This window comes from Mustela putorius, unplaced genomic scaffold, assembly GCF_011764305.1.
Source record: "Mustela putorius furo isolate JIRA1106 unplaced genomic scaffold, ASM1176430v1.1 tig00003853_pilon_pilon_pilon, whole genome shotgun sequence".
NCBI lineage: Eukaryota > Metazoa > Chordata > Mammalia > Carnivora > Mustelidae > Mustela > Mustela putorius.
The window spans coordinates 61,705,918-61,730,086 of NW_025422005.1; the positions used below are offsets into that span (position 1 = coordinate 61,705,918).

The window sequence follows — 24,169 nt, forward strand, 5'->3', positions numbered from 1 at the left end:
GAGCAGAGATATTTTACTGGCTGTCTACCAAGGAGTGGGGAGGGCATGGATTTCAAGGATTTCAGAGAAGTTACTAAACAGACAACAACCAAAAGAGGGAGAACAATAACCTACTAACCTACCAGAGGGAAACGTCAGAATCTAGACTCCACAGTTGCTATAATACATGATCGAAAACATTGAGTTTTCAACAACAACAACAAAATCAAAAGACATGTATGTAAGAAGCAGAAAAGTGTGGCCCATATTCAGGGGGAGAAAAAAGCTATCGAATCCACTCACAGGCCTCTGCTCAAGAGAAATGACCAGATGTCTACACAAAACCTTGTATCTGTATATTTATCACAGCATGACTTACAATGGTCCCAAATTAGAAACAGCCCAAACGTGCATGTAGCGAGTAGAATACATTCGGTGCTGTACGAAGAGAGCAACCATTGATGAATGCTGGGACTAGACGGCTCTCTGAAACATCAGGCTACAGGAAGGAAGCAAGACACGAATGCTGTCTATTGTATGATTTCATTTATGCGAAATGTCCAGAAAAGATGTATCTGTAGAGACTGGAAGCAGAGCAGTGGCTGCCTGAGGCTAGCTACAAAAAAAAAAAAAAAGGGGGGGGGTTCTTCTGCCAGGGGGCACAAGGGAACTTTCTGAAGTGAGAGAGATTCTAAAACTGGTTTGTGCTAGTGGCTACACAACCCTCTAAGATGCTTAAAGATCAGTGCATTGTACACTCACAATGGATGAACTGTGGAATATAAGTTATAAGTCAATGAGCTATTTTTAAAAACTAAAAACTAGGGGCACCTGGGTGGCTCAGTGGGCTAAAGCCTCTGCCTTTGGCTCAGGTCATGATCCCAGAGTCCTGGGATCTAGCCCCTTATTGGGCTCTCTGCTCAGCGGGGAGCCTGCTTCCCCCTCTCCCTCTGCCTGCCTCTTTGCCTATTTGTGATCTCTCTCTCTGTCAAATAAATAAATAAAATCTAAAAAAAATTAAAAAATAATAAAAAATAAAAACTATACTACTAAATACTAAAGCTATTTTTATAAAAACTAAAAACTCAATATATATAACAAGCAAAAGATCAACAAAAAACAGTTACTGTAAGTCACAGGGTAATGAAATGCTTAGGGTTTCAGGGGAGACTGAGTGCCCCAGCCATGGAGAGAGGGATGAACCACAGCAGAAGTCAGCTGAGAAAGTTTCATAGCCTCAATGTGAATCTTAAGAGATGGATAAAATTTGAATTTAAAATCCTATCTTGAATTTAAAATCCTTTGTCCTACCGCAGACAAAGAAATAGCGCTCCAAAAGACAAGATAACACTCGGTGGGTGGGGAAAAGAGTGAAGCAGTTGGTTTGTGAGGGAGTAATGAGGAATGCGCAAATCCGTGCAAAGGATCAGGTTATGAAAATACAGGAAAATGGGGCAGAAAAGGAAGGGATTTTACGAAGGTCAGGGAAAAGAAAATTCATGTTGCTCTTTGTATCCGCATGAACCCAGGAGGCCAAGGTTTGCCTCGTTTGAAAGAATGAACATGGTAAGTAAAAATGCCCACAGAGAACTATACTCTCTACAAGTAGCAGAAATACTCAGTGACTTCCTAGGTGTACATAATAAACCATCAATATGTGGCTTGATGGCTACAATCAGACTGTAGGACATCAGTGAATTACTAAGGGAATAAAAGATGCACTTGCCACATTCCTAAATAATTAATTTTATTGTTATTTCTCATCCAAAAGCAAGACAAATTAACAAATGCCATACTTTTAATTAGTTTACTGCTCCAAGCAGAACGTTAAACGCCTTTTTTTTTTAAACAGAAATCTTCTAAAAACCTATTCACATTTCACTGAATCGTGCACAGCTTTGATTTGTAAAACGGGCAGATTCTTTTCAGACCAGCTAAATTGCTAAGATTGCTGAACCACAAGTCAACTCTGAGCCACCCAACTTTTCAATTTTCAACAATTACTTTCCTGGCAATGAAAGGGCAAGCTGAGACAAAATTATTATGTGAAGAGGATTCAATTATTTAACTCCCCATTCCATCCTGTTAACTGAAGTCTGTCCAGTGACACAACAGAAGTCAGTCCCAGGATCAACAGGTATGCAAAACAACACAGTCAAGGAACACTCTGCCTTGCTCTTTCTTTAGTTTTGCACTTTACCGCAGAGTACATGTGGTCTCTCTGAAAACCACTCAGCTAGCTAAGCCTTGTTCTTGTTTCATTTGTATGGACCATGTTCTCCAGCAGGCAGATAGACATATATGCATTGTCTTGAAGAAAGCATGATCCCAGACCCAGGAAAAGTTTCATTATGTTCATTCTGATTGTAGACTATAGCTAATTTCAGCAATTCTTCTAAATTAATTCCTGAAAGTTACACTTTCAAAAATTAAGTGTGTCTATGGCACTATCATTAGGGGTTTCATAACTCTCATATTAGGAAAATGTAAGAAACCCTTTGCCACTAAGAATAGCTAATTGAGCAAGAGTCCTGCACCTACTCAGCCATCTAGGACCTGCTCTTGACCAGACCCCAAGCTTTGCATCTGAACTTAGGAAGCCATCGTACCCCTGGAATTCTCTCATTTTCCTCATTTACGATACAGCAGAAATGAACTCTCAAATGCTATGGCAAAATGGCAGGGTAAATTACATTTCAGCCACGTACATAAAATGGGGAAAAATAGTGTCTGGCATTATTAAGCATTATTTTTTATAAATAAGTATTATAAATCTTCATAAAGTTAAAACTAACATTCAAATGTTTCCTCTTTCTTATATTGGAAAATTTTAAATATTTAATCCCTAAATCTGTCCAGTTTCTTTTTAAGAACTTGAAATTTTTAGAATTAACAGTCACTGTTTTTGAGTGATGAAAGAAATCAGAAAAGCCAAAAGTAACAATTTGCATTCTTGCCCCCAACTCCTAAGACTCCTTAAACTTGTATCAAGATTGCCCAAATATAAATATTTCTTTTACTTAGTAAAAATGTAATTACATTCTAAACAGAGTTTCTTAAGCAAGGAAATAACAAATATAATCCTGTAACAACTTGTCCTTTCCACCGCTATTCCGCACAACTAAATACTGATGAAACCCACTTCAGTACAATAAGTGAAGCCCTATACTGGATATAAAAATTATCTTCTGCTAAGAAACATGGATTTATGATCAAATGAAGGCAGAAATGTACTAAAATCCATCTAGTCAAATTCTGCACCAAGTTATTTAGGTGTGATTCACCCTGAAGTTTATTGGATTTGTGATTTTATCTCAACATTTTTCTAAAGAACAAATTGCCAATCTGGTATTTTTCCTGTAGAATAATGTATGATATAATTCACTATGGCAGGCCAAATAGTTAACTTGTAATTTGGGGGACAGTTTATTCGTGCAACATTTTAATGATCATATATCTCTATCCCAAAATTAATCTGTTACCAGGTTAAATCACTCCAAATTCCTTCTTCCACAATCTGCAAGAGTAATTGCTGCTTCAGTTTCAATCATGGAGCAGTAAATCTAGATTTACTTTGAGGCAGCTGGTTTATAAGTCCCTGGATATGCATAATTTCATAGAGTGATTGAAGTCATTTTGGTAGGAGATCAACAATAGTTTATCTATAGCATCAACTTAAAGCAACTTAAAAAATTCATATTTTATGTGTACCTTTTTCTAGTAGTTTGCCTTTGTAGACACAAAGGTTTTCCCCACCACAATGCTGTTGATAAACTTTTATTTCATCCCGGAAGTCTGGTTGATCATGAGACAGGTGCACAGTTTTCCCCAAATAGATCATTGTAATAGCTGCATTACTATGTGGTGGTGTTTTATGAATCTTTCTTGAATCCTAGAATCAACAAAAGAAGGGCGCTTATTAATTACTTTCTAATCAGAGAGAAATGATATGGTAATAATAGGAGGAGAAGAAAAGGCTCTTCTCTAGCAATAAAACCTTGATAAAATGTCAATTTTCCCAGTGTACAAGTCAACCCAGTTACCAAAGAAATCTAACAATTTATATGCATTTTGGCTTTGTATTTTTAGTATAAATGCCAGCAATCTGGACAAAATTTGTCACTTTTTATTCTACTTGTGTTTGTGTGTGTGTGTGTGTCTGTGTGTGTGTGTCTGTGTCTGTGCGTGTACTTTACATACAACAAAAATACCAGTGACACTAAGAGGAAACTGCTCTTGGTTCTTTCAGCTTTTTCTCAGATAAAAATTCAAATCAAATTAATTAAATATTGGTGACATAATTTTGTTCTAATTTGAATTGATTTTGTGATTTAGCAACTGTTTTTGCAATTGAGTGCTTTATCTTCACACTTCAGCAATAACAATGTATCCTTCCCCAAACTTCCTCTATGTGAGACAGGGATGACACAGGTTCAATTCCTTCTAGGGTCACTCTGAGGATTAGAGACCTGTGTTATATGCCTGGGACTATTCATCTTTACAGGAAGCATTCATTCAGTGAAAAATCAGCATTATTAATATTATTTCTCATATCGAGCAGTAAACCCAACAACAACAGCAACAACAAAACCCCATTCTATGGTGTCCACACATTTATTTATAAAATAAACAATAAATTGATACGCCAGAGATGAAAAGAAATGTCTTCTGCCTGGTATCCTCATTTATATTCTGAAGTATTTTCACAAGAGTGCATGAGCAAAGTGTTTAACCTCCAAGAGGAAGATGAAGAAAGAAGCAGGAAAAGGAAGAAAAGGATGCTGGTTGAGAGACTTTCAAGAGAGCCTAGTAAGAATACTGTCAGCTCGACAATTATACAGAGGCCGGGCAATACATTTAATCTACTTCACTTTTCTAAAAATCAATTTTCAACTAAATGAAAAATGTGAAGAGACCAACTTTCAGTGAATTCAAAGCAATTATTTGCGTTTGATTTCACTGAATTATGGATGCCTCGGAAACATGCATTTTTTTCCAAATAACAAAGCTGCAACAGAAATTTCTGAAGGAACTACTAAAATATTTCCATCTTCAAACCCATCCTCTTCCACTTCGGAGGATTTTTTTTTTTCTCATTCAATTCCATTTCTCTGAAGCAAAAGCCAGAGGAAGTAAATCTGATTAAATGAAATTCTGCAAATGACAGTCTATAAAGTGTAAATGGGGAAGGACGTCCAACCTTTAAAATTTAAGTAAACTGTCTTGCCTATGGCAAACAGAGCTCCCAAATAGAGAGGAAATCAACAAAAATAATTCAAGGACATCAGTAACTATAAAGGTAAATCAGCAAACTGGATAATTCTTTGCAGAGACATCTCCCTGAGTCACAGTTGAAAGCGAAGGGATGATGGCAGGCCTGCTCCAAGTTGCAAAGCCACGTCGAGTTTGCTCTTGCTTGGGCGGCTATGCAACCGTAACACGCATTTCTGGGGCCCAGTCCACCATCACCGGCCTATGGCAAATCCGGCTCCCACAGAACATTTAATGATAGGACGGATTAAATAAGAGCACCTCCTTTTTGTTAAGCAATACTTTCCAAAGTGGCATGAATGCGGAGGTAGCCCTGTGAACTTCTGGGAGATAAGCTCTATCTAAATGCAAGGCCAGAGTGAGATGAGGGTGGAGGCAAGGCCTGCCTCTGATGTACAAAATGAGAAAGGAGAAGCTGAAATGGTTAAAAGGAAAATAAAGGAAATGACAGCCCTTCACCTTTTCATTTACTCTTAATCATTTTTTTTTCTTCTAAAGCATGTACCTGACAGCAACATCTCTTTTCTCTTGGGTCTAGTTACTTCCTTCTTTTTAAAAATATTCCCCAATTATTGCCACTATGTAACCTTTTCTGGATTCTAACAGGAGGCCTGAGTGACAGCTCATGATTAAATACATGCACTAGGAAATGAACAATTGTTTCTTTCAGTAGACTAAATTGCCTCTATACTTACCATATTCCAAGGTTATAAAGGACCCAGACTGATGAAACTTTAGCAAGCTTTCACGGCCCTTTCTGCCATCCTCAAGCAAAATATCAAAACCTCCCATGAAAATTCCATTTCAGGAACCGGAGCAGAGGCTCATGCCCACGCACCACTAAGGTTTATCTTCCTTCCTTTCTGCACCACTTCCTTACGAATTTCCTTCTCATTTCTTTTCAGATATCTCAGGTAAGCACAATCTGAGCTGACAAATAAATAGCAAGCTCATTGGGTGGTTAACCGGCCAGCGATTACGTATTTGCAATACCTACCATTCGATTAATATACTAAATTGTCACTAGGATTTTTTTTTTTTTAATCTGTGCTAAGGCCTGAGTTGGGGAGGAGAGGTGGATTAAAGAGACCAAAAGGGTGTCAAAGGGCTTATTCTTACTGATAGCACTAGGCGGTAATTCCTCTTCATCCACTTAGCCAAGCCCTGATGAACTCCGGGAGCCACGGAGTCTTACCTAGACCTCTGCAATAAATCTCTAGTTAATAGGGCGGCCATGGAATTTAATCATCCAAACTGGGAGATATAGTGAAAAAGACATTATTAATAATTATGCTAGGAGAAAAAAACAAAAGCCCATGAATTTGAACTGTTTTAGGAAAGCTGGGATGTATAGTCACTCTACTAGCTCGTCTCCCCACTTCTAGCCTCATATCTCCCCAGAGTGAACTATATCACTAAATATATCATGTGACTCTCCTGTTTAAGGTCTTCCAACAATCCCCAATATCCATGGGATAAGGTTCAACCTTCCTTAATTAACAAAAAATGTCTTATATTTTCAACACCTCCTATCTGTCAACTATTTGCAATTTCTTTTGATACATTTAAAGGTCCAGCAGCTGCACTAATTGGAGTGCCCCAAACACTCCCCAGGTGTTTTTAATCTCCCAACCCATAGAACTCTCTAAGTCACATGGCCTTGAAACCGTTGCCTTGTATTCCTCTCCCTCTCCGTAGATGAGAGCTGTGTCTCACTGATCTTTATGCCCCTGGTGTCTCGCCAGTGCTGACACCTAGCACGGGCCTAGTAAAATTGATCCGACTGGACACAGACGTGGAACAATTAGGGATTCCACAGTCTGTCCTTTGCTGAGATAGAAGCTGCAGTAAGTTGACCCCGCCCTACATCAGAAGCTTTCCGCATTTATAGGAACTCTATAGGTACCACAACATGAAAACTGATTCACAGTGCCCTGTTAAACAACACCTCTGACAAAGATTGATGAAAAGCCTGTATAAGGAACAGCAGGCAGACCCCGTGCTGACTCTGATTCAGGCCGCAGGGGGAGCAAATTCCAAAATAAGCCAGAGGAAGAGCGCTCCAGCGTTCGTATCCTGAGGCTTCGGGAAGCAGCTGGTTGTAACAGAAACTGCTCACTCTAGTCACTTGGTTCCTCTCTTTCTCTTCTCTTTCATGCTGGTTTTTCCTTGTTCACTCCTCCTCCTTCCTTTGCTTTTCCTATGCTTCCTCTTTTCACTCTCCTCTTGCCCATTTTTCTGACCACTCTGTAACCCGTGTCTCATGCTTATTCCGGCATGTCCCCAAATGCCTCCATCCTCCCGGAGGTACTGGAACTCCAGGTTTGGAGGATGATGAGTGGACCCAGGAGCCTTCCCTTCCTCATCTCCCGAAGAAGAATAAATTCAGTAAGTCAGCTAAGAGGTAGAAATTATCCAGCTGCATTTTGCTTTTGTTAAGATCTGAAAAGCTTACGAGGTCTGCCCTTAAACTCCAAGGGCTGCAGACCTGCAGAAGCATCTTTGGTTCTTTCTCCCTTCTATTGTTTAATTCTGCAATGCCAGCTGCTAAGATATTTTAACTGCTGAATTGACATTTAAACCATTTTTCAAGTCCTTTCTAGTAATGTAGTTACTGAACTGCAATGTTAATTTTAAGCAAAAACATTATTGAAAGGAAAGTGCCTGAAATAAATCAAACCTGTATGAGATATGTTGAATTACTTTATATTAAAATCATGCTGATGCTTTCCTTTTTCATTCTCAAATCTCAGTCTACTAGTGAGGAAAACCAAGTAAAAAATACCAAGATTGACTAAAATGGAAATTTTTTAAAAAATGTTTTAAAGTATAGTCAAACAAAAGAAATGTGCAATCTCTCTAGCAAAACTAACATTTGTAGGCTCTATTGGTTGTTGAAGAAAAAGGATCTATGTCTGGAAGGCACAATTTATTTCCAAATATTTACATAAATAGTGTAATTAAGAGTTTAATTTTTTGTATGGATAATAAAATAATATCTGTTTGTGAACACAGTACTAATAAACACTTGATTAAATATAAGTAAAATCAAATGTCTGCCCTCAACAAGCTTCATAATCTGGGAGTAGAAGTAACAAATAATAGAAGTACATGAGTATTGATACTAAGAAGAACAGAGTAAAGGGCATAAGTAAGAAAATCCTTCTGAAGAAAGGAAGAGAAGGGATCCTATTACAACATACAGAAATCACTACAGAACATAAAGCCTCTGACAGAGGCTGGGAAAAGTGGATTCGAACACATCCTTCTATCTCGGGTGCCCACAGGCAATTCACAGAGAGAGAGCATCTGGCATTGAGGAAACACCTGACTGATTGTGATTAATATCTCCAGGGATTTGAGAGAAACAAGTTTTTTGTAGATAAATTCCATATAATTTGGGTTTGAGGATTACAAATGCAGGCTCTAGGATTACAAATGCGTGTGTATTTAGTCTGTCACTAACTAGTTATGTGACCTTGGCCAGCCTATTTTTAGTTAACCTTACTTGCCTCAGTTTCCTCATCTTTAATATGGAGACATTATTTTATCTCTTTCTGGAGTTTATCGTGTGTATTAAAGGAGGAAACGTATGCAACGCATGGAGCAAAACTCCCAGCACATGCTGAAACTTCACTGAATAGAAGGTAGAACCATTGCTGTCAACACGGCATATAAACTTTTTATTGTATTAAAAGCCAACAAACTTAAATAAAAAAATAAATAAATAAAAGCCAACAAAGGTAATTGAATAGGAAAAAATATATAGACGATTTAAAAATGAGTGAATAGCCTGCGGAAAGTAGAAATAAAAAAACTCACAGATCAGAGGTGTGGAAGTGGTGGACCAACCAGCTGAGGGTCCAGGGAGTAGTTGAGTTTGCCTTGGATGGGAGTGGAAAGCTGGAAAGGACTCAAAATCTGAAAGCTCTTGAATGCCCATATCTAACCATGTCTTTGTACTCTGAAGTTTTGACATCTGGGGCCTTACTGACCCCGAGGGAAACTACGCCTCCCAGACTAACTAATTCCTAGAGATGGTAAATGACTTGCCTGGGAGAGTGCCTTTCATGGACGAACTAACCCATCGGGAGCTTATCCACCCTGCCCCTACCTCTGCTATCTGGCTTTTAAACTCTGGGCCAATGTTCCCTTGCCCTAAGCACCCTGGATCAAGCAGCAGACACCTCAGGGAGAGCCTCCACACTCTAACACCTGCCAAAATTATCATACTATCCAATCCTGAACCTGCTTCCCTTGTCTTTCCTGTTCCTTCTCTCAGAAACCACAACGAAAGCTCTTGCCCACGTTTCCCTCCCACTTCTCCCGTCTCCTGACCAACTCTGGTGCCTGGAGTGGTCCCGTGTGACATGTGCGATGGATAATTTTATCTTTCGTGGTAGCTGGGCCACAATGCCCACATGTGGTCAAACATTCTGGATAGAACCCTGACCAATATACAGGGCATGTCCCTCCCGGGAATTGTAAGTGACACACTGTTTTTTCAGTGGTAATCATCTCTTGATCTATAGGTCTCAACATACCTGAATAATAATAAAACCTGCATTTTAAAAGAACCAGGCAAATATATACCTGCTTTCTTTAGGAAAGGAGCCGGTGAAGGTCTTAAGCAGCAGGGAGCGTGTTGGGAGCTCTTCCCTCAAGCTTCGTTTAACTTCGTTACGTAGAATCTGTCAATACTGAGATGGACTTTGCTTGCTCTTGTTTACCTTTTCTTCCTTTGACCCTCTGCTCCCCGATTCCATCTGCTAACTTCCTACTCATCTTTCAAAGCCCATTTCAAATGTCATCTTCTCTCCAAAGCGCTCTTCAATCTCCTCAAAGCTAGCATTTCCTTTCTCTGAGTTCTCATTGTGCTTTATTTATACCACCATGAGTGTACTCATTTCAATGTGTCATGGTTAGCTGTAGATATTTCTGGCTCCCGGGCTAAAATGCAATCTGAGACTAAGGATTTGGCTTTACTCATCTTGGTAACCTCAGCACCTAGCACAGTGCTTGTCATAATCAATAAAAGCTAAATTGAGCTATTTGTCGATTTAAAGGCAGAACGTTAAGCCCATAGATGACTGCAACAGCCCTGTAAAGATTGAGGTAGCAAGCCCCTGACCTGGGGATATAGCACTGAGAAAGGAAAAGGACTGTCTGATACATGAGCCCATGTCCCCATGCTAGAGCTGTGCAGTCTGAGACAGCAGCCGCTTACCCTGTTGGCTGGGGGCATTGGAAAGGGGGCTCATTTGAATGAGATGTGCCATAAATATAAAATGTTTACTGAATTTCAGAGACGTAGTATGAAAAAAATCTTGTTCGATACTCATTAAAACTCACACTGATTACATGTTGAAATGACAGTATGTTGACTATACTTGATGAAACAAAGTATGTTAATAAAATTACTTTCTCATGTTTCTTTTTACATTTTTTAGTGTAGTTAGTAGAAAATTAAAGTTGCATATGTGACTTGCATTATATTTTTATTGGATACTCTATCTGGAAGATTCAGCAATTAACTGATGTGGGATGCAGATAGAAGGAAGCCTAGGTTTTGAGCCTAGATTTTGAAATTTTTATTGAGGAAAAGGTCTTGCTGGGTCACCAGCAAGCCATGTCAAATTTGAGGGGCAGGAGACCCTACCAATCAGACACCAGCGATTCCATAGAGCTCTTGAGGGGGTCTGAGGGGTAGGGCGGGGCCTTGACTAGATATAGGAGAAGCCCAGCCTTGTTCATTCCTGAAGAAGCTTGATTACACAAAACAAATAAAAAATAGAAACCAACTTTATTTTGTTTTTTAAATTAATTACCATAATGGTTAAGTAGTTTCTTATTTGAAAGCCTATCTTTTTATATTCATAAATACTATTTATAGGACCATCCCCATTTTAACAGGCTGCTGTATAGAACAGGTAAACAACAATACTGTGTGAGGACAAAATCTGGATATGTGGAGGAAAACCTCAGAGCAAAATCTAAGAAGTCGCATGGATTCTGTAAAGAAGTATAAAAGCTCTGCCAGTCCTGGAACAAGAGGAAACAAAGCAACGGGGCACACTGGTGACTTGTTGGACTGTGGGATGTACTACATCTTGTCATTTGGTTCCAAGGACCATCCCCTAGAGACACACAACACAGAAGACAGAGACTATGTTCTGCACATTCCTAGGGGAACAGGGGCTGGGTCACCAGCAAGCCATATCTCTTTGTCTTTTCCCTCTTTTAAGAGTATTTGGAGGATGTTTTGAGGATGATAGTCATAAAATGAGTGAATTTAATGTGTAAATTACATGCTACCTAAATACATTTAAAGGCTGAAGCTTAAATTCAAAGACATTAAAAGGCTGAAAGTAAAAGAATATATATATATATATATATATATATATATATATATAATATATATGTTTTTAAAGACTGTATATTAAATGCTAATCTAAAGAAAATTAGTACCGTGACACAATGGAGATTTTAAGGCCAAAGGAATATGATAAAGAGGATCATTTTTTTAATCATAAAGAATCACCTCATCAGTAAGATAGAGGAATCCTAAAGCTAAGATCATACAGCCAGGTAGTCTCAATATTTACAAAGAAGAATTTGACATAATTACAAGGAGAAATGGACAGATCTATGATTACAGAGAATGAATTATCTCTAGAACTCAGGAACTGAGAAAGCAGATAAATAAGAATGCTAAGCATGTGAAAACAGGAATGACATAATTAACATTTCTTATCTATTGGGCATTTGTAGAACTCTACTCCCAACACTGAGAGGCTCATTTTCTTTACAAACACTGAACATATATTAGCCCACAAAGAAGTCTCTACAAATACCCAAGAATCAAAATCCTACAGAGCCAGATACTTTTGAAAAGTAACATTCGGTGAATACAAAAGAAGTTTTTAGAATTTAAAAAAGGCACCAGAAGAAAAAACTCAGTAGAATGTGTGGAAGATAAAACTGAAGAAATCTCCAGCAAGTAGAACAAAAGGACTAAGAAGTAGAAAATAGGAGAGAAAAAGATAAGAATATTAGAGCATTAGTGTAGTTGTTCTCTCATTCCATAAACAGAATAGAAGTTTGGAAACAAAACAAAAGGCCAAATCAGGCTAAAACCTTGTGATTCAGAAAGACAGACACGTTAAGGTCTTTCGAAGCCAGGATGCCAGCTGACACCATGCTGTGTTGCTAACTTCGGGGGTGCTCGGTGGAAGCTGGCTCTTGTGCCTGTCTGCGGCACTCATCCTGACCACAGGCTGGAGAAGTCACTGTTCTCTCTGTGACCAGCTATGGAAACCCATTCCCCTGACCATATTTCTGCCAGGTGTCCCATGGCCCCACTGGTCCTCATCAAGACTTGACTAGATGCCCTGACCCTGGTGAGCCCCCATTTTCCTAGGAAACCCTCATGACTTGCCCTCTCTGACTTCTCCAGAAGAGGCTCTTAAAACTGTCAAGGAACCAAATTCAGACTCTGACCCAAAGGTTCCATTCACCTTATTTCTCCTGTAAATATTATTTATTACAATGTTAGATTTGAGCTTATGTCTGAAGTTTCATGCCTATAAATGATAGAGTTTCAAAGAAAAACAGGACTCAGTTAACACAGAAGTCAGTAGAATGGTTGTTCTGTGGAGAAAGCAGGAGATGTGATGGGGCAGGAAATGGGGGCTCAGGCTATGCAGCAGAGCTCTACTTCATTAGGAAATAATGATGTGTACATGGCTGTTTGCTTGAGTACTAATTTTTTTTTAAGATTTTATTTATTTATTTGAGAGAGAGCAAGAGCAGCGGCAGAAGCAGGCTCCCCGCTGAGCAGGGAGCCCAACACAAGACTCAATCCCAGGACCCTGAGATCATGACCTGAGGTGAAGGCAAACACTTAACCTACTGAGCCATCCAGGGGCCCCGCACATATAGATTTATTAGGTTCTTATGGTTTAGGAGATATTTAAACTGTTTTGTTTTTTTTTAAAGTATGACTGGGTAGAGTTTATCCCAGTAATAGACTTTTAATATCAGAAAATCTAATGCTGCCAGCATGTGAATATAGTGAGGAAATCACTGTGTTTGCTACGTAGAGGCAGCATGGCAGCATCCTTCCAAAGCACACGTTTCCTGGCTTAGTGAAGGGAAACCAACACCAGCATGTAGAGTTCAGAAGTTAGTAGCTATGGTAGATTTTATTATTGCTCCAAATAGTCACTGCCCCACTCTGTGAGAGGATGATACTTCTTACTCATTTGTTGTCATGCTTTAGTGGATTTTTTATTAATAGTGCTAAATTAATTACTGAACTGAGCTACTCAAATATTTGATTTCAGATTCATCCAGGCTTACAATTACACTTATAAAATTATTATATTTATATAAAGACATTTTGCATTTGATTTCACTAGATTCATTTGTATGGCACATCCAGAAATTTAATAGCGCAAGGTAATCTATGCTCAATTAATAAAAGAAAACTTGATTACATATTCACCCTGGTAAAGAGAGGATCTAAGCCATTTGGAGCAGTGGTTGGACGGAATCTTCTCCTTCTCCATGATTCAAGTCTATTTTCCCTCATGATTCTTCCACTGGGGGGAGGAGGTGGAGGAGGAATAGGCATCATGTAATTGTTAATGTTTGGAAGTTGATAGCGATACACTCCCTGTGAATTGTCCATGGAGTTCTTGAACTTCATCACTGCCTTCTTGCCCTGTAATCACATTTCATGACATAACAACCAGTGAAACAGTAGTAGTGACCAATGCAACCCAAAATTAAAGACAAGACTGTATGATTTACATTGCATGTAAATACAACTGATAATAATAGGCAAACTCAAAACACTTCATTTTTTTAATTGAAAATTGCCATTTTGTAGTATCCACAGCAAGTTAAATTTTCATGACTTCCTAACCTTATTGAAGTATATTTTTATGTCAGATACACAGTGATGACATTGTTATAGTACTTTGGGCTTTTTCTTCAATAATACATTAAATCCATTAAATCTTTAACAATTTAAAATCAAGGAGGTGGAAGAATTGTACTTTGAGGCAGGGTTGGATAGTTCACTTAACAAGGGGGCGTTAGTTCTTTTCTTACATTGATTTCACCCATCCAGGGGTTATAATATTCCTTGATAATATAATGGCAAGGAACCAAATGCGGACTCTGACCCAAAGACTCTATTCAGCTTATTTTTTCCTACATACTCAACTTATAGGAATAAACCCTACCAAAATAACTGTACAATATGTTGATGTAAATGTGTAAAAGGATACACACACACACACACACACCAAATTCAGTTGAATGATTGAAAGGAGAATATTTAACTAAATTTTTTTTTATGTCTTTGTAATAGATTCTCACCAGGCTTCAAAAAGAATACTATGAATCTATTCATCCTGACATAAAAAGGTCTATGTAATGTGATCACACAATTCTTTTAAATGAATTTGTATGTGGATTTTGATAAAATCAGGGATGACTGGAAGACTTTGAACTAAGGGTTGCCTTTGGGATTTGGATTATTGGGAGATACCATTTTCCATCTTACATATCTTTGTATTATTTGAAAAAAAATGTATCTCTGTATTAATCAAAAATTAAAAAGCACCAAAGGTGTAATCAATCATCATATCACATTTTTAAAATATATTTGAATCTTGGTATTTTCATAAATTGGTCATTTTTGTGCATCTGAGGTAGCTTTCCAAACTTGAAGTCATCTTTAATCACTTTTACCCATTTTATACCAATTTATTTGGTACGTTTCTTTTCAGCCAATTTATTCTTTGAGATGCTTAAATAGAATGAAAAGTTATTTTAAGAAATGGGAGTCATTCTTCAAATATTGCTCAATGCTAATAAGTAAAAGCAAGATAAATAAGGGCACATATAAGCTATATTTTGATCAAAACAACACTTACGTGAACAGAGAGGGATTTAAACAGATATTCAACAATGAATTTAGAATTGTTAAAATAGGTGATATTGCAGGAGCTATTTATGTTCTCATTTTTCTCTTCTTACACTTTCCAATTTTTCTGTGATGATGTGCATTGATATTATAACAACAAATATAAATTAAGTGAAAATAAGAAGAATAAAATCAATGAATCCAGAACTTTGGAGACTTGGAGATTTTTTAAAATTATTATTTCTAAGTAGTTATCAGTCAGTTGTATGCCTTATTTGGAAATGGCTTAATAAATTTTTTTTTTTAATTACCATGCCATTCCTTACCTTGCTTTTTTACCCCACAGTGTCTTGGACATCTTTCCATGCGAGTAAAAATAAGTTTACCTTATATTTTTTGTTTAACATACTTTAATAAATTATAATGTTTCTAAACAACATCCTATTAAATTGTTAGGTATCTTCAGTTATTCACTATTACAAATACTGTAATACTGAGCATTCTTGAATCTATTCTTCTTCACATATCTATATATTCCTAAAATAAATTCCTATATGTAAAAATTCTTGAGCATTTAAAATATTGGTGCATATTCCCACACTGCCTTAGCAAATAGTCATACTAATTTCTATACTTACCAATAGTGTATGAGAAACTCTTATCATAAGGATAATTATTATGAATTAAGTCACAATTTTCACTCAATTGCATCTTAACTCACTCTGTTTTTGACCAGATTGCTTTTGCCTAAATTGAAGACCTTTACTCCTGATACTTAGAAACTTGCTTATGTCTGTTGTCCTTTTCAACAATTCTCACATTCATAACTTTTACGTTTTAAGAAAACAATAAGAATTTGGTGGGTACTCACTACATACTCAGCACTCATAAAGACTACTACTTCTTTAGAAATTTGTCTGATTTACATTAAATCATCTTCATCATCAACACCATGGAAAAATAACATGTCTTCTGACAGCGTAGTTATACAGCATTGCAGCATAAGCTCCAGTAAGTTAAGAGACTTCTGTAGGCCTTGATAACTGATATAGCACTAATGCCTAGAGCAGGACCTAGCCCATAGTAAGTGCCCAATAAATATTTACTGAATGAAAAGTGTATGTTTAGCTAGTTTAAATTAACATGGAATTAAACTCAATCTTGTCAGCCTAAGAAAGTCACCATTAAGTGACTTATAAACAGGAAAATAAAAGGCCCTATGAAGATTTAACAAATAAATTCATCCAATGGCTCAGAGCAGAACTGGAAAATCAGCTGAAGAAAAAAAAAATCTCTCCCTAGCTAGCAGAACTTGAATATTACTTGATTAGTACTTTTTACATATCTAATAGGAAAAAGAATCTATCAAAGTATAGGAGCTTAGAAAAAATAATAAAATCACCTTGACAAATGTGGAATGTACCCATCCAAGCACTATCTAGGGGAGAGAAAATCCCACCCATTGGATTTTAAATATTTCTAGTCCTAATGGCAAAGTTATCCCTGAAAGACACAGGGAGTTAGCCAAAGACCTTTGAGTTTTCTGGTACCTTTGGCAAGCCCATTCCTAAGATGAGATAGGTACATCAACCCATTTTAACCTAATTCCATTCCCCTATATACCCTCATTCTGATTCCATGCTCACTAGGCAACCCTCTCATTGTGATCTGGCTTCTCACAGAGGTCTATCTATAGTAGGATAATGGACTGCTTCTACAGCTTTGATTATTTGATATCTGGTGAATTAAGGGCCTTTGATTATGATTTGGCTGCTGATTTTGGTTTACTATGGGGAGACAGATGAGCTTGTTCTGTGTTATTCTTGTTAACTTGAGGCAATGTCTCAGGACATATCTGTTCCTGGACACTAGCTGAAATAGGAAATCTCCAGGCTTTCATTGTGGACCCCAGATCCTAGAGTGTCAGCCTAACTGACTTATGCCCCAAAAGCTTCTGCCTAGACTTAAGAACTACTCCTTAGACAAAGCGCTACCACTGTTGATTTAATTTTTCCTTCTTTCTAGGAAATACTGTTTAATTAACTAAAATAAGGTATGTGAAAAGTGCTTCATAACCTGAAAAGCATATTAAGTGGATAAAATATTAGTTATTATTTGTAGTTATATTATACTTTTATAATAAAACATGATCATTTATTTGTCTGGATTAATTTCTTAGTATCCAGGTTATCTGTCAGTTCTAGATAAAAATATCTTAATTAAAAAAAAATCTTAATCTGATATGTCTTAGGTTTCCTAATAAGAAATGGAACTAAATTCACCCATTTGAACACAGTAGTAATTGTTCTCACGACACAGGTTTCTTCTTAAGCTGGCAAATGTTTCTTCTTCATGTTAGAAATACAAACGATACCCTCCCTAATTACTGAATCTTAATTATTCGTCCCTGTTTGAGTAACTTGTATTTTATGTTTACCATGTTTCCCTCTGGTGCGCTCTTAAAATAAGTTAAAATTACCAGAGACATAACCTTGAAAAGGAAGCAAAGATAAGCTCCTATGTATGATAAATTCACCATATTTTAAAGAGGGACATACTTTTTCTTCTATATCCAACCTTCTCCAGAGTCAAACTTGAAGCAATTTCATACACTGACGGTAAAGTAAGTCAGCATGCAAATGCAAACCTATTCTTGGAAAGTTCATTTTCTAGGTTCCATGCATGTAAAATTTAGAATCAGTCAACACTGAGTCTGTTCTGATAGAAGTCATATAAGAAGTTTCTCTTTGTTTTTCATACAACTGTTCAAATTAATGAAAGATAACCTTATATTATTATAAGGTTATTTGTGTTATTAAGGAAAATGAGTAAGGAATAGATTTATAATAATATAAATTTATTTATTATTTATAATAATATAAATCTATTCCTTACTCATTTTCCTTAATAACACAAATTATAGGCCTTCCGGTTAAAGTAAAATATAATTAAACATAAGTACCTAGTAAATGCTTAATAAGTGCATAATATAAATTTCACTGAGTAGATTAATTGAATCTTGCATCTTAAAACTTGTGATAATCTAATATTCCCATGAAGAATAAAAATATATTTCTTGAAGAAGTAACATTTACCCCAATGGGAAATGGAGCTTCATTTTCCAGCAATGAGGTTTTCGATCTGGATCCCGAAGTTATCTTTGGAACAGTTCCCACCACAGGATTACTGGGAAGAGGCTTTAATCGAATTGGAGGCTGCATATTTCCTGGGGCAGTGTATGGTCGAGGGGCTGTCTAGACAATTAGGGGAAAAAATTCCATTTAAATTAGTATCTTGACATGTTTCCAGAACCAATTAATAACCCAACAAATTGCCTAGAGTAATTAATGATGCCTTTTTACTGAACAGATTAAACTTTAATTATGTCCTTCCATTATACATAGCCTTATGACCCAAAGTATTTGTTAAAACATATGGCGTGGAAGTCCTCTACATAACTAAATGCCACAATTATAGAGTATTCTAGACAAAGGAAATGTTCTCTGTTAGGTTCCCGTATTTAATACATTTTGTAAACTTGCTGACAATACCTAATTTATTCAGTGCATAAAATGGGTTTGCTCAATCAAATGTTACCTTGAATAATGTTCCTATTTTCGAGATTTAAAGGAGTATGATTGGAATGGACTCATTTCCGTTTAAATGTTTTCAACATAAACTACTGTAAGTTCTTTACATCTTCAAAATTGTGAAGTAAAAGCAGACAATATGATTCAAAAAGAAGAGAGGTGATGCTTAACTATAATGCATTACCACTTTTTCAACTTCTCCCTTGAAATGCCAGGAAAGTAAAAACGAGAACCAGTAACTGGTAATTGGAAAACACTGTGTGAAAATGGAGATGTTTTCCAGGCTGGATAGTTTCCATTTGCTCTTCTTCTCGGCCTTCTCTGCCCTGCTCTGCCATCTGGGAGTAATTTCTTCATGGGCTACACCTACTACTCTCTGATGTTGGTTGGAATTGGCCAGTAAAGGCACTAGCAGGAGATCAGAAGACAAGAGGCAAGTAGTTGAGGTCTTAACTCTCCTGAACCATTCCCACCAAGGCTGTGATGGGCCAGCTGGGTCTCTCTACCGAATCCAGAGCTCCTGTCAGGCCGTCCTCTCCTAGCTTATAAGGACTGCCTGCTGGTGCTGGGACCCAGTCCTTCCCTCTCCCTCTCTGGCCTAGGTGCTATGCTTCCCAGGGTGCTGACCCCAACATACTTAACATCCCCAGTGGGTTTTCCTTAACCCTGCTGACATCTTTGTAAGTAGTTCCTTTATTAAACTCTTCCTAATTACCCTATTTGTGTGAGCCATCTGTTTCCTGCTGAGACCCTGACTGATGCATTTTCCAATCAAGAATGTACTGCAGAGAATACCAAAAGGACCAGTATGGAGCATTAGAAATGCTGTTTGTGGCACTGACAGAACACTGTAAGTTTAGTATAAAGATCAGCAATGTTTAGAAAAGAAAAAAACAAAAACCAAAAAACAAGTCTCTGGGCCCTGTTGCTCTATTACGATAAAAAAGTTGGAAACCTGTTAAGAATAATTCATGTATATTTGGGTTAGAAGGATGGTGTATAAATGACTCATGAACAATGCTTAATGCACTGAGTCAAGAGCAGTAAACAACAAATATTCAACTCTGGAAATGCATTGTGTAATCCAAAAAAAATGATGAGAGGGCAGCTCCTACCACCAAAAATTGATCTGAGTGCCGTCTTGACAAGGATGTCATATGTTGCCAAATGTCTGATTTTGTTAAGTCAACATTCATTGGATTCCAACTATATGCAGTATGAGAAAATTGAAAAGTAAATTTTAACATCTATTGGCAACACATGACAATTAGTGCCAAATAAACTACACAAACACTGCCAACGAGACAATAACAACAATAACAGAATATCTAAAACCTAACAGAACTTAGAATTAAATGTTATTTGTTATAAACCAACGAGGCTAGGAAAAATTCAAGTTTTCACAAAAGCATCTTATCCAAATGTATAAGCAAGGGAAGAAAATGGCTGAGCAGAGAAGAAAAATGATAAATTTAAGTATCTAGGTAGGTAGAAAGCCAGTTGTGAGACAGACATGGGAAGGGTAGCAGAAATAATATTCCCCAATATCTGTTCTTCTTTCCTCACTAGTAACAGAATTTTTTTTTATCAGGGAACATGGCTATCATAAATAAAGACTACATTTCCTAGCATCTCTTGCAACTCTGTACAGATATATGCCTCAGTTTCGGTCAATAAGATGTGAGCAGAAGTGATATAGGAAACCTCCAGATCATGCCTTTACAAGAAGTGTGCCATCACTTTCCCTTTACCCACTTCCCTGTGGCTGAACTATCCACACAGCAATCTGCCATCTTGGCTTATGTAAATGAAGGCAACACACTAAGTTTGGCAGATTAATGATAAATTAGGAGTTTGAGCTTTTGATGACTTCATAGAGTAGAGATGAGCACACCAGCTGAGATTCACCTAAGCGTGTTGGGAAGGAGGGGAGGGCAACCTTATGTTTAAGTCATTGTTATTTTGGGTCTCTGCATGCAAACCTATTTCGTGACCAATACAGAAAGCCAAGTGGATTGACTAAGGCAACATTTGATTTAAAGAAACAGGACAGAAGAATACATGAGCCAAAAGGCAAAATGTCTTAAAACCCACAAAGATAAATCCAACTAGAGGTTTCCGAGCAAGAGAATCAGATCACCCAAAAGAATTCTTTTGAACTCTGTGAAACAAATAATGCCTAAGACTCTCTCTTGTCAAGTACTTCAACTGAACACAAGCATGCTGAAAATCTAATATAGGCATTTAAGAAAGCAGGTTACTATAAACTAGAACATGATCTATTGGCTTCTGTGCTCTAAATTTTATTTCCCACATTTGCATACAAATATCATTCAGTTAGATGAATATGGCAGTCAAATGTTTAACTGATTATATTTCTATCTAAAAACAAATTTGCATCATTCAACTAACAGCTGTGAGCTACAAACTGTTGTAGTTCACATCAGAAGCCACCTTAAATTTGCTATATTTTAAACTGTTTGCAATATATTTTCTTGAAATAAATATGGCACTGTAGCTTAACATTTTCAAAACTGTACCAGAATGTGAATTGAAATTGACTACCTGGTGATTACCCAGCTTAGCTGAGCATTTCTAATTCTTACTAGACGATCTCTGGGGGTGAATTTTCCAAGCCTTGTGCAGAATGAGTTGAATGGCTTTCCACAGTTTTAATGGGCATGGTGCAGCTAAAAGCCTATCTGCTACTCTGAAGGTTTAGGTTCAATTAGTGACCAAGTGCAATAACTATTCACTGGATGTTTTCCTTCTTTTTTCAAGAAAGTTAAAAGAAAAATCAACTGCAATATCCCAAGAGGATTATTATCTCCATCTCCAAGGCACTTGCTCGTCAGGAGTCAAATTTAAAGGATATGTATCCAGGCTGAGAGAAAGAAAATGAAGATTTGAATTTCTGTAAAACGGGAACCACAGTTCCAAGATCACAATAGGTATCCTTTACGGTGCAGAAGCACCCTAGGGGGTGACCAAGTGTAGAATCGTGGTTTACCAGACAGAAAGGCTTCTGAAGTGCTGGTGTCAGTGTTTCCTGTAATTTTAAAATTACTTTCTCACTCCTGCCACATTAAGATCTCCTGGATGTATCATAAACTACTTATTGAGGGTGTTCAGCTGGAAAATTGAAAAGAAAGCCTTTCAAGGGTTTTTCCTCTTTGAAACAGGTGGGAAGATAGAAAACAGCACTTGATTGTTTCTTTTGTTTCAACCAGTTTAAGCTTTTGAGAGCCTAGTGAATTTGCCATCCAAAAAAAAATCATTATTTGTGTACGTCTACATTTAAATGAAGCTTGGAAATATGGTAACAACAAAGGGAAAATGGTTGCTTTTCATAACTTGAGCTGTTCATCGGGAAATGTCAAAACATATTTACCTTTGAGAAATGTCAAAGCTTAACACTATACGAGATGAACCTACTTCAACAATCTGTGAAAGCTTTGCAATTTCTCCCTAAATATTGTGCAATCCAAAAAAAGTTCATGTTAACAAGGAAATATATTAGGCCACACAAAGCAAGAATAAAGATGTGATCAAGCAATTCATTTACAACTTAAACCATCAACCTCCAGCAAATATTTTGCAAATCTTTTCCTGTACCTATATATTGTTTCAAGCTACCTCATCTTCCTTCAAATTAATCCCATCTCTATATTATAAATGAATCAAACTGGGATGAAACGTTGGTTTGGGCAATTTCTTTAAATAGAATCTCTGCACATTTAACTATGTTTACGTTAGAGTATTTGCCCATGCTTTTGATAAAAGAAACACAAATATAAGTATCTGGCCCGACAGGCTATTTGGTATGATTGAGTTTGTGTGCATAAAATAAGTTTGACAGGTAAGGTGAGAGTGGAGGGAACAGCGAGGACAAAGTCCAGAGGTCAGAAAACACAGGACATATGTGGATGACTAGTGGTTCAATCTTGCTGCATTGTAGAGTGCTAAAGGGAAATCATGAGGGGAAATATTGGGTTGGCTAAATTGAGGTCGTATGGCTTAGGGTCTAAAATGTCAGGTGAAAAAGTCTAGGTTTTTCTAAAAAATGTCACAGAGCCAGTGAAGGCATGTGGGTATGTAAGTAACAAGTAATCTGCACTTTAAAGAAACTACTCTAGCTCTAACAAGCAAAATGGATTTGACAAGGGTGATACTGATTAAAAGTGAGGCATTCAATAAAGACAGTTGAACAGATAGAACACCACATTGGCATTCAGTAGGATTCACAGAATTATAAAGAAAAGCACTCTCAGAATTCCTTCTGAGAGTAATTAGAAATTATATATTATTTAGTCAGAATGGTACATGATAGAGTATTTAATATGACTCACCAGTGTTCCTGGACTGGAATGTCCTTCATCAACCAGGACACTATGGCCACGGTTAGTTTTCGGGCCAGCTGGGGGATGGGGAGACAGGACTGGCATGTTATTTTCTATAGACCATCTTGTGGATTCTCCCTAGAATAAGAAAGTGATTGAACAAATTGATGCATAATTAGCAATGAAGGTTATGTTATTGACTGACAGTTAAGAGATACTGTATTACTAAAGAAGTCCTTTCTCATTACTTTTAAAAGTGTTCCTCCTGAGGCCTATCATGACAGAAAAAGTTTCCATAGCTGTAGTGGTACATTGGGTGTGATAATGAGAGGCAGGAATTTCAGTCTGCTATATTGTAAGAAACAGCTGTACCCAAAGAAACAGCTATGGATACAGTGGATTTTAGCAACAATATTTATGAATCCGCTCTAAGCAGATCACTACAAGAAGCACGGGGTTCCTCACAACTTTGGTCAGTAAAGACTACCAGAAACTATTACTTTTCTACCTTAAAAAAATAATGAAATCATGCCCCAAGCAAAAGGGTTGCATATTATATGAGGAACTTAAACCACAGGTCTTTCACCAAATGCAGCTACAAAGTGAAAATTGTTATGAATAAAAATCATATAGGGAGGAACTGGAGTGTCTCTCATGAATTTCTGCCAGTGTTTTAACATGTTCACATGCTTAGTTAGCGTGTCCGCCAACCGGGGTGAAAGTGAATCCCACACATCTTCCGGCAGCGTTTGTCACTATTTCCAGGGACCATTTTTCTTCATCAACATTCCAGCAGTAAGTTAGAGAATGTATAACTCAATCCTTGATGTAGGATAATATTGGCAAAGTTGAATTAACCAGAAATCTCTACACACCAACTTTTCTGATCTTTTTTTTTTTTTTTTTTTTATTTATTTGACAGAGATCACAAGTAGGCAGAGAGGCAGGCAGAGAGAGAGGGGAAGCAGGCTCACTGTCGAGCAGAGAGCCTGATGCAGGACTCAATCCCAGGACCCTGAGATCATGACCTGAGCTGAGTGAGGGCAGAGGCT

The 24,169-nt window shown here is 37.3% G+C and overlaps 1 protein-coding gene across 1 annotated transcript in view; it reads right to left on the reverse strand.

Moving 5' to 3' along the window:
- The window catches only part of ERICH3 (glutamate rich 3), a 115,270-nt gene that overhangs the window by 43,623 nt on the left and 47,478 nt on the right, over window positions 1-24,169 (reverse strand). The window contains exons 6-9 of the mRNA XM_013059191.2: window positions 23,127-23,255; window positions 18,283-18,441; window positions 13,757-13,975; window positions 3,691-3,871 (exon numbers count right to left, since the gene is read on the reverse strand). Coding sequence (XP_012914645.2) covers window positions 3,691-3,871; window positions 13,757-13,975; window positions 18,283-18,441; window positions 23,127-23,255 — 688 coding nt within the window. The remainder of the gene's footprint in view (window positions 1-3,690; window positions 3,872-13,756; window positions 13,976-18,282; window positions 18,442-23,126; window positions 23,256-24,169) is intronic.